The following is a 15,744-nucleotide window of genomic DNA, read 5'->3' on the forward strand; positions in this document are numbered from 1 at the left end:
TATGTGCAAAGAATTCACCCTTTTCGTGATCGAGCAAAGTTGTTGTAAAGATAAACCATGTTTGTGTTGGCTGGTAAGGACTCTGTAGTTTCCTGTTATTGTAACCAGTTGAACCTGAAGACCTTCTGGCCGATATCTTTTAATTGTTTTTAATCCCTTCCACTCCCGTTGTATGAAAACCACTTTCACTGAAAGCGGATGTCTCTCTTGGCTCCTATGCAGCCCCTCCTGGTGTCTGGAAGAAGCAAAACTGCACTTAAAAATACCAAAACGATCACCTCAAATCTCAATCTGCATTAAAGTCTGCATAATCCACACCCGTCAAAGAGTGCTTAACTCCAAATTGTAGAGAAGAGCGAACCCTGTGCAACAACAGCTCTCCCCACAGGGAGGCGGCTGACAAATTCATACACTCTATCTCTTCTCCTTCTTTCCATGTGTGCAAGGATGCTCTCTTTCTAAGAGTAATGGATCCCACGTTGTTTCTGCAGAGCTCCCAGTAAGCTAAACACTGGCAGCTTATCGGTCACTGCCCTAGGAACCTTTTTTTATATTAGCTATTGAGGGCCAGCATTAATGCAGCAATCTCTAAATGCTAAAGAACTGCCTCTCCAAACATGGACACTCATAAAAGTGGTTGCAGTGCAAAAATCAATAAACACAAATACATGTTATGTCTATTTGAAGCAATAGCTTTAATAGGGGTTTTGAAATGTTGCCTTTCTAAGTTCTGTCAGAGTCAAGCTGCGCAGAAGCTTACAATAAACACGAAGAGGAAATTCTGATTTATATTTTTTTTTATTATTTCTGTTCTTCACTTTAATGAGGCCACTACTAACCTTTATAACATTTTTTTTAAAACGGAAAATATTCTCTTCTTCTGCTTTAATGGGTTGAATAACTATATTTCGCAGCCACCAAAATGTTACTGGTGCATTATATTTTATGTTACAGTAGACTCCGTAGGGTGCAATTCAATTTAAACCAGCCAACCATTTGAATTGTTTTATAAATGATTTCTTCCTTTAAGATTTTAAGCCCTAAAGTACATTATCTTAAATTTTATGCTACATTTTTAAAAATGCTGACGCTACTTTCAGTGTTAGCTTTGCCCTTTAATCGCCTGCACCAGTCTAAAGATTGGTGCAGACGATTGTTTATTGGTGCGACGCCATTTGAAATTATCCATACGGTATTTCCACTTTCCTACACACTACTACTTTTAAAGGTTTCCAATTGCTCTATAAATTACTTTACTGTTGTTGAATAAAAACTTAAACTAATGACAATTCCTAAATTTCAGTTTTATTGTGAAAATGTATCCTTTTTGTCATTATAACCTTACGTTTAATTTTTAGGAATTATTTCTATCAGCTGGTATATTTCATATTCTCGACACACTGACAAATGTCAGTGGCGAACACACAAGCTCCTAAATAGGTTAAAGCAGGTGTAATTAAGCGTATTTCAATAAAATAAATAACTTTGGGTCCAACTTTAGTCGAACGAAGAACTGTTGATAAATGTTCTGCTGAAGACCAAGCACAAATGTGTATAGTCATGCATTTTAAAGAGAAAAGGTTGTTTTTTTTTATCAAAAGTTAGATCTATATCTTTAAGCCTTCTTTTAAACAATACAAAGACAAATTAAAAACATGATTGTAAAAAAAATAACTGAAATATCATCTCTTGTCAGTCTCTGACAAGCCTCACAAGTTTTTTTCTGTGTTTGCCATCATGGCTGTTGGCGTACCAGTAAAAAGAAGTAAGATGGAAGAGGCACTCCATACTCCCCGGGAAACACGGCCTCCATGTACCAGGCCACCAGGCCGTAAAGCACCGAATCAAACAGCAGCAAGCACAGAACCTGGGCCATGGAGAAGTCATCGTCCACCGTCACAGAGTCAAACAAGTTCGACCACTGGATTCCAGTACCTAAGGAGTAAAGAAAAATTACAATAAATGCCTCAGAAAACTGTGGTATTTATGAGCCGGAGTTTGACCACAAGGCTCACCTTTGCCTTCAAACATTCCAATAAGCTGTGCTCCCATGGCCATGGCCACGTTGGAGATAAGGCAGGCCGACACCTTTTGAGCGTGGCTCAGTAAGTCATAGCGAGGCCACAGGAACAAATAAGGCAGGTAGCTGAGGAAGTAGATGAAGCCGCCCGCTGCCGCCGCCACATTGGCTAAAAACATCAGAAACACATTTGAAAATTCATCTTTAAAAAAAAAAAATGGGAGGAATCTTGTGAAGGAAAGATTGCAGGTTCACACGGCTGGCTAATAAAAAAACAACATAACGTGAATAAAAGCAAACAGATGACAGGAAAACGTTTTTTTTTTTGTGAGCTCTTCAAAAAGTCGTTTTCTTGATTGATAGCATGAATCTACCCAGAGGTTCGGAAGAGAAGAAACATTAAGGGAGGAAAAATGGGGGAGGAAGCGAAAGCGACAGACTTTAAGAGCAGCTTCTGTTTCCATTTCCAAGAAACACAACATGAACTCTTATAAGACCACTTGTAGCAGTCAATATGACATTCTGAGCTCGGCTGGAACATTGCATTGATCAAGTGCCATTATCTGTTCTCAAAAAGTACATCTGTGGGTGGGCTAGAGGGGCGCAGACAGCTGCGAACACAAAGACGAGAAAAAAGATCAAGTCTTTGTTGGAAAAAATGGCAAAGGAAGTCACAGAAGGAGGCCTTGTTTCTCTTGTTAGCCGTACTTTATAGGGTAAAAAAAAAATAAAAAATTTCAATTTGTACACCTACGGGAAACTATGTTTTCTTTATAACATATAAAGTTAATTGAGACAGCTGCATACACAGGACATAGACAGGGCAGGCAGAGATGACGACAGGAAACAAAAGTAGGAGAGGAAAATTAGGTCAAGGTGAACAAGTGAAACTTCCTTTTGCAGAGGAGATAAGAAAAATGAGAAACGGGTCAAATACTCCAGTGAAACCAGCTTTCAAAACAAAGAAGTAATGCACAAATGTCAGAGTCTTAACAGTATACGTCATTAAGCTCAAGATTTCTGAGACTGTACACCTGTAAATCCTTGCGGGGTGAAATAGTCAAGGTAGTTTTATTAAATAAACAACTTGTGTGCATCTGTCCTTGAATAATTCTGCAAGAATTGGTCTGAAAAAACATTTACAATTTTAACTGCATTATTGGGGAAAAAAAGGATTAAACAAAATGGATACTGGTTCAATGGATGGACTTTGAATGATTGAAAAAGCAAAGAGGGGAGGAGAAAAGGAGAGTGATAAAGATTTACTGTAAGCAAAAAATTGTGACCTCAAAGAAAACGCTCAGCAAAATTATGATGAGACATTCATTTTGCCTTTACACTCCCCTATTTTGTGGATAGATGTTCTTATACCTCTGGTGTGTTTTATCTTTCATGGTTGGAACAAAGCTAGACAATCTGATAAACCAAAAGCTGTTGTACAAACTGTACTTTTAAGAAACATTGAGGGTCATGAAAAATCTTTTGCATCCACGTACAGTATAAAAAAAAGCTGGTTAAAAGGAAACCTAATTAGCCATAAGACAACAACAGAAGCACCCACCTCGTGAGAAGAAGGCACTGATCATGAAGCTGTAGTTGATGGTGGCCACAGTGAAGGCGAGCAGGAAGACAAAGACCAGTGTGGGGTCACTGTAGTTTAGCACTGCACCATTTGGACTCACCTACATCAATAATATGGACTGTTAAAATGTGTCCCGTCTATTGCATAATTTAGACATATATATATATAAAACAAACAAGACAAACTGTTATCCAAGTCTAACTTTATGCTCATAATTAACTGTAAAATTTCACATAAACTCCACAGATGTAGCACCTTCCCACAGGAGTGTGTGGAGGTGTTCATCTGCGTGTTTTCTGTCCTTTCCAAATGCAACTACTGTGAAAATATCGGCAGCCAAGGTTTTAATTTATCAGATTTACTGTTTGCATTTGTTGCTCTTTCCTTTTTCTGTGATTGGTAGATGCCTGTTTTCTATGAGCTCACTTGAATGCCAAGCTGCTCAAATTCTGTTTTCAACCACTGAACTAAAGAAATCGAGGCTCTGCTGGTTCGACTAAAATTAGCTAAGTTAAATTATATTAAACTAAACTAAATTGGAGTAAACAAGTAAAGTAAAATTAAGCTGAGATTGTTTACTTGATCTACGTTTAGTTCATCTTAGCTTATCTACGCAACTAAACTAAGCTAAACTAATCAATGCTAAACTAAGACAAGATACACTAGTTAAGACAAATAAGCCCAAACTAACCCTAACCCTTAAACCAAGATAAGCTCCACAAATCTAAGGTAACCTATCCTAAGCCTAAATAAAATTAAACTAAACTAAGACAAGATAAAGAACTCTAAACTCTAAGTTACCTAAGCCATGCAAAACTTAACTAGCATAGGTAACTGTAATGGAAATATATAATCAGTTTTTGTAATAATCATGTATTTTTATTAAGCAGTAAATTACCTAAGTTTTAACTACTAATGTTTAACTTTGTGGCCTGGCAGTACACATAGTATGGAATCTGCAGGGTCACTGACAGGCTATAAATCCATCCAATTTTCTAGTGGGATACCAGGGCAAGTAAGGGTCACATGATGTTTTATGGTCGGTACGCTTCACGAAGGTTTATGGTTTAAAAGCTTTACATTGTTTTGGAATGTTTATCTTGATAGACTCCAAGAAACATCTGGCAAATGTATCAAGAAGCCAACTCCTTATTTGACACTGGAATACGGATCTATTTTGTTTGTGGGGAGACAAACACAGATAGAGTGGGTGTTTGTGCAGCCGCCCGAGATCATTAATTCACTTACTCAGTGAGGGGCCCGGCTATTAATAGATGCGCTCCAGGGCTGCTCCTCAGACACGCGCATGCAGCCTGACCCAGGAGGCAGACTCTGTGTTTTACTACATGGGGGCTTCAGGATAGAATTGCAAGTGTGTGTCTCCCCTTGGAATTCCAATTGTAATTAAATATATGTATATTCCAAGTGTTTTGTCTCTGATGATTGTTTTCTTCCTTTGCTGCCGAATTTACGAACCGAGTGAGGCCGGCCTCAGTGAATGAGACAGGAAGATCGAGAGGCCGCCTCGTCATAACCCAAGCCTAAATAAAGTAAACTAAGATAAACTAAAGCAATCTTCACTACATTAGCCTTAGAAAAACTAAGTTGAAGAGTGCTAAGTCAAAGTTAAGATAATATACTGTAGGTTAAACTATCCAAGCTAAAGTAAGCTACGCTAGCTAAGCTATGCTAGCTTAGCTAAACTAGCTAAACTTAACTAAGCTAATAAAGTTAAACAAATACAAATTTTATATAATGTATTTGTGGTGTGTTGTGTAATAAACATAAAATGTGAGAAAACTGGCCAGTAATGTAAAATCATTTTCCAGCAGAGAAGGTTGACTTTTTTTCTTGTCTGGCCAATAATCCACTGCAGAAACCAAAATGTTATAAGAGCTGGTAACTTTTCCATCGCATTTAAAAACTGTTCCAATTCTGCTCCCTTGATAATGTTCAATCTTTTTCTAAAAACATTCTTAACTACTTTAGAAAAGCATATAAAGTATACGTGACTTAAAAACAGCTAGACTTATTCCGACTAGAGACTCAATATAGGCTTCAAACAGAATCAATATTCAAATCTTCTTCTAAAATAATAATTATAATTATCCAATACCAAGATTGTGGCAAAAAGAAACAAACAAGGCCATAGTGGTGCTGAGTTTAATGCAAATTAAAATGTGGATTACGGCATGAACAATTAATTTAGACTTTAATTATTATAAAACATAATCTGATTAAATTATTTGATTATTTGTATTTCGGCAAATCTGACTCTTTATTCCTTTTTTTCTCCTGGGGATCAGATGTTTGTAAATTATTCACTGAGGACTTTGTTACTGAATCACACCGTTAAAGGGCCTAGCTTTTTTAGTTCTACATTAATAATAATGCATTGTATGTTTGAGCACTTTTCAGAAAACTCACGCTCAATGTACAAATTAATCTTACACTGGATCAACACGTTTAGGTAAACGATACAGCAGTATACTACAAGATCATGTTACTTTTACATTACAATAGAAGAGACCATTTCAGTCACCAACTTACCCGGATGCAGAGGAGCAGAGTAACGAAAAACACTGAAATGGAAAGGAAGAGGAAGAACATCAGGAACCATGCACTCCAGTGCAGCCAGTTGCTGAGGCCCATCATTCTCATGTACTCCTAAAATGGACAAAGAGGGTAAAGGTAATGTATATGTTTAATGGCAGAATTTATAATTTTAGCTATTCTCCAACAGAGACTCATAACAACACCTTAAGCTTCCGCTCTTTCTCCTGCACCACAGCTCGCACTATGTTGAGGGACGTATAAGTGAAGCTGAGCACTAAGAGAAGAGGCAGCTGGTTCTGAATGGCCAGGATGAAGACGTCATATATAAAGTCAGGGTAAGGAAAGCGTGACACAACCACCCTGGTCTGTCCTAGCAGATGATCTGCTCCAGTTCTGTTGTGGGATCGCATGATGGCTCGGTCCACTGCGTGCTGGACGGCCAGAAAGCCCTCGCGGTAATAACCTTGGTATAAAAAATATACATTTAGGCAACACAAAGTTCATAATATGACTCTTCTATCATTGAAATTGGCTGAAGAAACAATTCATCGATCAAAACCGCAGAATCTCACCTGGCGTACCACCCTCCTTCTCATGCTGTTCCCTTGGGCCTGGCAGCTGAAAAAGGGGGAAGAGGCTGAGAGTGTGCCAGTCCAGGTCGCTGTTCGGGCTCAGTTCGGACCTCTCCCTAGACGGGGCGTTGCGTGGAGTGAAGGTAAAGCGGAGATGGTAGCTCACCTGTGGGTCAAGAGAGCAAAAATCAAACAAAAATAGCAAAACACTAATCACCCTCAGGTTGAGCAAGGTGCCAGAACACCACCTCGGCTGTGAAGTAGAGGGCTGGCAGCATCCGCAACTTGCCGCGGGAGTGTTTTGCTACAGAAGGGATTGGTGCACTTTTGCGAAACAGATGGCATCGTAAGGAAAGAACATCGTGTGGAAATATTAGAGCAACAATCCAAGACATTTATTTAGAAGGTGCAAGGGAGTCAATGACCGAGAGCATACTGCCAAATTAGTTACAAAGTGGCTTAAGGGCAACAAAATCAATGTTATGGGGTGGCATTTACAAAAGCCCTGATTCCACAGAAGATTTGGAGGCACAGCTGCAAGCAGAACGGCCTAGAAAACCTGACACAGTTACACCATTTCATTCAGGAACAACGGGTCATAAAACCAGCAAACCATTGTGAAAAGGCCGGAAGGACACCCAAAACGTTTGACCCATTTCATACAGTTTTAAACCCAATTCTAATAAATACTAAGGAAATCAATAAAAAAATCTGTTGTTTTTTTAAACATCTACAAAATTCTTTCTCAATAATTCTGGCACTTAGCAAACAGAAATAGGGGGGAAAATTGAATATGACAATGCACAATAATTTCAATATTCTTATGTTTAGCTGCAAAATCAGCTATATCACTAAGACAGCTTATCAGCTCAGGGTTTTATCTCATTTGACTATTTGTACATTATACAGTACAAATAGTCATGAACTGTCATATAGTTCAAGGTTTGGAGTTTTATCAAAACATTTTTTTACCTCATTACGTTTTTGTACTTTAATTAATTAGTCTCTGGAGGTAACACTTTTTAAACAAAAGCAAAAATTACTGAAAGGAACAAAGGCTTGCATGTGAAGGATTAGTTGTTTTACATTATTCCTTTTTGCATTTGTTGATGGTGAGTTTATGGTGATTAGGTGAACTGAAGTGAAAACAATAAACGTTGAAGATGCAATAACACTGAAAAGAACAATGGTTATAACGGTGATTTACTCTGTAGTTGAGGTTCATTTCCTTTTACTGTTAGCATCGGTAGAATAGAGACAGTGAGTCTGCCAGTTTATTTTCTTTGCAGCATGGGGCTTTAATCTTCATCCAGTTTTTCTGGTTGAACAGGAAAATATGTTACATCACAACTTCTACTCACACCAAAGCCAAAGAAAACCAGGCTGGATTTCTCCTTCTGTTCAAACTGCCGGCTCTGAACCAGTCAATTAACAGCATTTTAAGGAAGTTTCCCGAAACGGCCTAAACCAGCATGGCTGGTTTATCTCCTCACGCGTCGGTAAAAGGATCATTGGTCGGGGCATTTACGTGCAACAAAACATGCGCTTGTGATGCCTTTTTACCTGCAGGGGCAGGGGTTCGTCGTCGTGGGTGAAGGGGTGTTCAAAGACGACACCCGCCAACAGCTGGTGCGACTGGGGGTCGGTCCTGATGTGCTTCTCAAACTGCTCCTCTGTCTCAAAGCCGCGCACTGGGACAAAAACAAGCACACAAAAGGCCCGTCAGACTAGATGGCGTGGCGTTCCTCTCCTGTTCAGCTGTATCCAGGCCTGCCTCTTGGTTTCTGACGGTCGAGACGCGGCCGCCGTTCTGAATACAGGGACGTCCCCAAACAGAGAGATCCACAATAGCTCATTGTTATTTTTAGTTTTCTGTGCAGAGTTTATTAAATCGATCCATTTCCTGGATTGCTGATTTTCTATTCTTCCATCTCAACGAATACACGGACATTGTGAGTGCGGCGCAAACTTTAAGCATTGTGTTGCCAAGGTCGAATCTGGGTCAGCCTCATAAAGCAAACATTGCATAAAGACAGTCTGAGGGCACGGCCAGGAAAGCAAGGAGCTGCCAAACTCACCAGCTTAAACAATAATCACGGAGGTCGCTGCTGAAACAGTTGCAGGCTGTTTCAGTAAAGCTTAACTGGAGATTATTGCTTTTTTTTTTTTGCTATGGCAGAAAAAAAAGGAAGCAAATGTATTTTTCTATAGCTAGAAAATAAAAGAAAATTCGTTGTCAAGAGAAAGTCACGTCAACGTTTATACTTAACCATATTTTATGTCCCCCCTTATATGGCTTATGACAAGTGCAAACAGAATTGCCTACAGCTTTATATCAGAAAGGGCAATGTTCACGTTACTTTTCTTAAAAAAAAAAAAAAAAAAAAAAGGCGAGATGTTTTTTTGTGACCTCACCCTGCTTTAAATTTTCTCCCTGACCCGTCTGTTATGTACGTTGGTCTATCGGAGGCTGTTTGTTCAATAATGTTCGCTCTTTATGCTGTATATGTGCTAAAAATAAATTACCCACAGCAGGTGGCTTTCTTTTTAGGGGTATCACAGTCAAAGGGGCTGAATATAAATTATTAGAAATGCAAGCCATTTCTGGTTTACACAGCCAAAAAAAAAAAAAAAAAAAAAAGGAAATTAAAAAAAATTGGAAATCATGTATCCTCTTCCTTCTGTTTAACGACTATCCACAATGTGTTGGTTTCTCACAAAACTTCTCTGTAAAATATATTTAGACGTCTGTGGCTGCAATGTGACACTAAATAAATGAATAAAATAGAAGCCACCTATGATCAATTCCCTAACAAAAGAATGCTATGGCTGAAATAATCATTGCATCACCGTTTAATGGTTTACATGTCCGTTAGCCGCATTTCTAACTAGATTACTCAGTCTTGACTGCCTAACTGTGCGGCTGCTGTATTAGTTAGGCAGTTTTTAAACATTATGGGACACACCTTAAACAACCTTTGATTTTTAGGCTTCAAGTTCTGAGATCCCGGGCACGCATGACAGCAAGAAAAATCAAATCCAGATAATTCCTCTCCAACTTCCCCCCCATTTAAATTATTCATTAATAGCTGAGCTGGGCTCTCACATGACTGACCACAGCACAGCTTGCAGTTGCAAAAGCGAGTGCGTCCAGCCATCTTGGCTTCGCGCCACAGTTTATGTCCACCTTTCCTGTCAAAACGAAGCCAAATAGGTCAGCCTGTTTGCGGAGCTGTCAAATGCCCTGAGTGGTTGTTTGGATAACTAGGCACGCAGAGGAGTCGTGTGTGAGTACAGGAGTACACTGCAAAAACAGATCTAAAAATAAGTAAAATGTTCTTAAAGTTAGTGTATTTGTACTTGATTTGAGCAGGTAAATAAGATTATTTGCCAACGGAATGAGTATTTTGACCCCTAATATAAGATAATTAGACATCCTGCACTTGAAATAAAACAATGGAGATGAGTTGTTCCTATTTTAAGTGCAAAAATCTTATTCCATTGGCAAATTACCTTATTTATCTGCTCAAATCAAGGACAAATGCATTAATTTTAAGAACATTTTACTTATTTTAAGTTCCGTTTTTGCAGTGTAGCAGGGGGAAGTTATGCTGTCCTGAGGGTGTGGACAGACATAATACAGTGTTTGTGCTCCCTTTATGTCCCTATCTTCCTCACTAGCTGATACAGGAATAGGGCGTGGCCCGTTTTCTCCCCCGAGAGCTGTTTCCCGAGGAACCGGTATCCCCAGCTCTGTCCTGATCTACAAACATTTGCAAGTATTTGCCTAACTGGTTACGGCGGTGGTCCCCCTGCCTGTCCCCCCCCCCCCCGTCTGATGATTACCCACCTGAGGCCAGGGACAGTCGGGCTCGCACGTCCTCCGCCACCTGACGCACCACGCTGGAGTTGCCGGGCACGTAGCCCAGCTGCAGCTCTCGCAGGAAGCCTCGCGGCAAACTGTCGACGGCAAAGCTCCTGTAGACGGTGGCATTTGGGTAGTCCTGGAAAGGCACCTTCTGGCGCAGCACGATGAGGATGCCGGAGAAAAGCAGCGGCAGGAGGATCTCCACCAGCGTTACAAGGATCTGACGTTTCTAGAGTGGAGAAAAGAAGAAGGCGACTTAAAATACAGATTTAAACAGAAACACATGGAAATAAAGATTCTCTAAATAAAGTGCCCTGCTGAGGTAGCACGCAACTTAAATCCACTTTATTAGGATTTCAGGTGACAGACCAGCGCAACGCAAACATTAGTAGTGGACTCCAACAAATCTGCCATTTAAGAAATAGTCGTTCTTGAAGGAAAGCTTTATAAAAAAAGCCATGCGTGGGTCACTGCAAAGGTGGTCTGGCCACAATTAAACCTTTTAGCCAACATGCAACACATTATGAGCGTGAGAAAAGGTAACACAGCACATGTGAATACCGTTCCCCCAGCGTGGCAACATGGTGGTAGCTGCAACGCGCTGTGGGGAGTCTTTTTCTTCAGCGGGAACAGACAACCAGAATGCAAGTATTTTGATAATTTATTTGAAGCAAATCTGGAAACCCCATATCGTTTTACTTCCACTTCTCTTATTTTTTTTTATTTATTTATTTCAGAAGCACAAGTATATAATAACGACAGTATATGTCCATCTAACAAACTAAAACAGTCTAAAAAGGGGTGTATTGGCAGAAGCAATAAGCTTATAATGCCCACCCTGCAAAGCAAATTTACATTGGACTAGAAAGCAAAAGAAAAAAAATAAAAAGATAAAAAGATGGCTACCGTTTATAATACATACCAACGTATGATTTTAGGAAAAGTATTATTCTACAATAATAACATATTGCCAGAAAAAAAAAAGGTAACGCACCCAGTATCTAAGCTCTTAACTGCATTCACATGATTCATAATTTTTTATCGTATTATTCTTAAATATGTTTTTAAACTTTTTTACTCTTGTACAATCTTTTAGCTCCTGATCTAATTTGTTCCATACATCAACCCCAACAAAAGAAATACAATGTTGTTTTACATTTGGTCTTGCTTTTGGTTTTCTGAACATTTTATACCCTCTGAGATCATAAGCACTGTCCCTGATCGAAAACAGACCCTGAATGTGTGCTGGCAACAAATTATTTTTTACTTTGTACATAAATTGAGCAGTCTTAAAGTAAACCAAATCTTTAAATTTTAATGTTTTTAAATGTACAAAAAATTGGTTTGTATGCTCTCTATAATCTGCTTTATTTACAATTCGAACTTCTCTTTGTGCTGGTCTATCGCATGAAATACAAATAAACTTGTGTTTGAGGCTGAAACGTGTCAAAAGTCAGAAAACTTGAAACGTAAGTACAAAAAAAGAAATTTTGGACTTTGCATTTAAAAACGCAAGCAGTCCAAACTATTTTAAAACACGTCAGATTACATTATCAATTTATTGTTAGTATTCAGGGGAAAAAAAACTGTTGACCTCCTCCTGTCTGTTATTTGAAGCATGAGGTGACTTGGACAGTTTAAGGACATTATATACTCGTTATCGAAGCCCCCCCAGTGACATAACCAGAAATGACATCAGCATTAGATCACATTTATGTAGAATCAATAAAATCAGACTTCACTACGCAGTATGATGCTTGAACCGGCTTCTGAAACCAATAATTTATGTTAAGCCAAATCCATTGTCTTTGTAACTTTGATATTGAGACATTATCTCAGTATATATACAGACAGTATATATAGAGACAGTATATATATATATGGAGTATAAATAGTTGAAATGCTCTGCTTTGAGGTTCATATAGAGAGAAGGAAAGAGGAACAGTTTTGTTTTTTTGTTCCTTTGGGGTTAAAATGAAACCAATGGCAGTTTTATGTCTGTGTTTGATGTTGAATTAAAAAAAAAAAACAGACCAAAAAAAACGCCTCTAGATTAAATGTAATTTTATTTGCTATCAGATGAAAAATCTCAAAGCAATTGTTCTATGAGGGGTTAAGATTTTGAAGCACGCAGGCTTCACAACCAAATTTTTTTCCTTTGCTCAACAATCTAAGTTATTGTGAAACCGTTGCCTGATATTAATGTTCAGCTTTATGCAAGCAGCTGCTATCAGCAATAGACAAAAAGAGCTCTGTGCCAGTATTCTCTGTGGGTGGGTAGAAATCAAACATTGTTAAATAAAGGAATGACTTCCTATCTTCTGTACACTGTCAGAACCATGAATCTGATGATATGGTGTTCTGGGGAAAACATCTGACTGGGTTTGGCCTCATGATTTGTGTCATAACACTTTCAGAAAATTTTAATGATGAAAGAAAAGATGAGTGTTCGCGAAAGCTATATAAGGAAGGGGGAAACCAGGTGACATGATGCGGCATAAAAAAAAAATCTAGATTTATTCTAAGGTGGCTGGAACATACCTGAAATTGTTGATGCTAAATGTTAGCCACTTTATTTTATTTATGGTATTCCGAATGCCTATTAGTTTAATAATGTTATACAAGCTGCTCCCTCTGTGAACTCAGCCAATAAGTGACAGTACGCAGCTGTAAACCCTCACGGCACCTAATAAGGACAGAAAACAGACTGAATGTCCAACTCACCTGCTGAAGATAGTTTTTCCACACCAGCAGTCCAAATTGTCTTATGATGGCCATATCTAAACAGACAGAAGGCAGCAACCAGGCGGCTCTCTATAGGGGCTGGAAAACAAAAGACATTGGCATTTAGTGGGGTTTTATTTTTATTTGTTTATTTGGGAGGGGAGGGGGGGGGGGAGACTTGAAATCTTTTAAAGATTCCTCTGATCGCTCAGTTTCTACTTCACAATAACCGAAGAAAACAAAACAGAAAAGGAGAAGTGAAATTGAGCAATCGGCAGTATTAAAATTACCGAATCATCTTAGTCATCTCTAGCAGATATGGTGCGTTCCAAAAGTGGTTGCTACTGCATTGTTAAAGGAAAGCCGACAAAAGTCCCCTTCGTGTAGAGCTGGTACGACGAGATACAATTTTTAGTCTTTAACCCTACATGCAAAGTGTGTGGTCATCCCAACTGTGAAAGCATGGTGATGGTTGCATGAGGCTGTGGGGATCATGGAAGTAAAACATGTCTGACAACGCAAAATACTTGAGACGCGGGGGGAGGTTCACTTTCAAGCAGGACAATTATCCTAAACATACCACTTTCTTTCCCAGGAAACGGCTGAAAACCATGCAATGTTTTCCTTCCACGTCACAATTATGTGTTATGTTATTCTGGTCAACCACATACAGGAATCAAATCCTTCTCATCATTTCTGAGCAGCCTTTGTAATGTTTCCACTGGTGTTTTGAAGAATTATCTTTGGTGGTAAGTTTGGAAGGCCTCTTTACCATCAACCCAATCTTTAGCTCCTTCCACAGATTCTCAAAGCAGAAGTCGGGACTTTGGCTGAACCAACCCTCAAGATTATTTCCAGTCAGAAAGAAAAACAAATGTATAAAAAAATTAAAAAAAAAAAGTTAGATTAAAGATACTGTAAATCTATCAGGTGTATGAATAATTTTGGGCTTCCCTGTGAAATCTCAGTGGAATAGACAAGTTGTGGTTAATGTGAAAAAAAGATTGTGAATATTTTTTTAACTATACATCAAGCAAGGAATATTTAAAAGTGACATTCAGAACAGCAGAAATAATGGTCAGAAAAGTGTTATTTTCAACCATTTTGTCGATATTTTTTACACACACAATGGAAAATTACCTATGCAAATGTGACCAGGCCATGGAGATGCATTCGTTAGATGTTAAAAAAAAAAACACACCAAAGTAATCGGGAAATATAAAACAAAACCGATTGAAATCATTTTTCACAAATTAACTACTATTAAACAGCACTTTTGGCTTTATTTGTGACTATTTATGATCACGTAATTAAGTCTGAACGTGTAATAACGCTGACAATGGCAGCATTCATCTAACTTTCACACTGATTCCATTTATAATGATACAAATGGGATTATTTCACCTATTCGCTGTGTAATTCAGTTCAAAAGACCGTGTGCTATGTCTCGAAAAACAACGATTTCTCCGTTTATCTGTTCCTGTAAACAATAATGCCGTGAAGGACGTGGACCTTTTCCTGAACAGAAAAAAAGCGGCTGTTCTGTTCTCTGATTGGCCAGAGGCCGAATTCTCGCTCATCTGATTGGACAATAAACCTGCTCATCAAGTCCTATGGGATCTAGCGATTGCAAACGATAGAGCTAAGGTAGAAACCTTGGAAAAAAAACGAAATATTGAAGTTTTATCTTTACATTTATCCACCGGTATAGAAATGGAAATTATGTTTTTGAGTTTCATTAAAGTAATATGTACGCTTACCTTAAAATGGAGCGGGTTCGGAACATAAAAACGGGGGTCTTTCTCTCTGTCTGCCTCCCCTCCAGTCGAGGTGAAAACAATTTCCTGCTTATTTTCTCACACCGGAGCGTCAAACATCACTGCGAGCCTTCTTCCTTCGCCCTCGCCGTCGATGTGCGGCTGCATCTGGAGGAGCTAAGCGCGTTTGCAGCGAAGCCTGGCCGGCTGTGTCCCTTCCAGTTTGCTGCCTTCCAGAGAGGCCAATGACATTGCACCAGAGGCTGGATGAGGTCTGTAAATTCATCCACAAAAAGCCACCGACCAGCAAACGTCAACAAAACACGAAACACGTGATCACAGTTTGAGCGTCACGTGATTTCAGCATCTGGGATTCGGATTTTTTCATATGTAGTTCCTCCGCATTAAAAAAAAAAAATAAATAAAAAAAATAAAATATATATATATATATATATATATATATATATATATATATATATATATATTTTTTTTTTTATATATACATATATTTTATATATTTTATATATATTTTATATATATATATATATATATATATATATATATATATATATATATATATATATATATATATATATATATATATATATATATATATATAAAATAATTAATTTAGTCCCATTAAATACTTAGTTGAATGTGCTGGT

At 38.4% G+C, this 15,744-nt stretch overlaps 1 protein-coding gene across 1 annotated transcript in view; it reads right to left on the bottom strand.

Annotated features, from left to right (window-relative positions):
• The window catches only part of abca3b (ATP-binding cassette, sub-family A (ABC1), member 3b), a 35,713-nt gene extending 20,304 nt beyond the window's left edge, over positions 1–15,409 (bottom strand). Inside the window, exons 1-10 of the mRNA XM_036147974.1 lie at positions 15,083–15,409; positions 13,323–13,421; positions 10,581–10,827; positions 8,294–8,421; positions 6,731–6,896; positions 6,362–6,621; positions 6,153–6,269; positions 3,582–3,702; positions 2,016–2,189; positions 1,754–1,935 (exon numbers count right to left, since the gene is read on the bottom strand). Of these exons, the coding sequence (XP_036003867.1) occupies positions 1,754–1,935; positions 2,016–2,189; positions 3,582–3,702; positions 6,153–6,269; positions 6,362–6,621; positions 6,731–6,896; positions 8,294–8,421; positions 10,581–10,827; positions 13,323–13,376 (1,449 nt within the window). The 5' untranslated portion in view covers positions 13,377–13,421; positions 15,083–15,409. The remainder of the gene's footprint in view (positions 1–1,753; positions 1,936–2,015; positions 2,190–3,581; positions 3,703–6,152; positions 6,270–6,361; positions 6,622–6,730; positions 6,897–8,293; positions 8,422–10,580; positions 10,828–13,322; positions 13,422–15,082) is intronic.
• Between the last annotated feature and the right edge of the window lie 335 nt (positions 15,410–15,744).

The sequence above is a fragment of the Fundulus heteroclitus genome, chromosome 16, assembly GCF_011125445.2.
Source record: "Fundulus heteroclitus isolate FHET01 chromosome 16, MU-UCD_Fhet_4.1, whole genome shotgun sequence".
Taxonomy (NCBI): Eukaryota; Metazoa; Chordata; class Actinopteri; order Cyprinodontiformes; family Fundulidae; genus Fundulus; species Fundulus heteroclitus.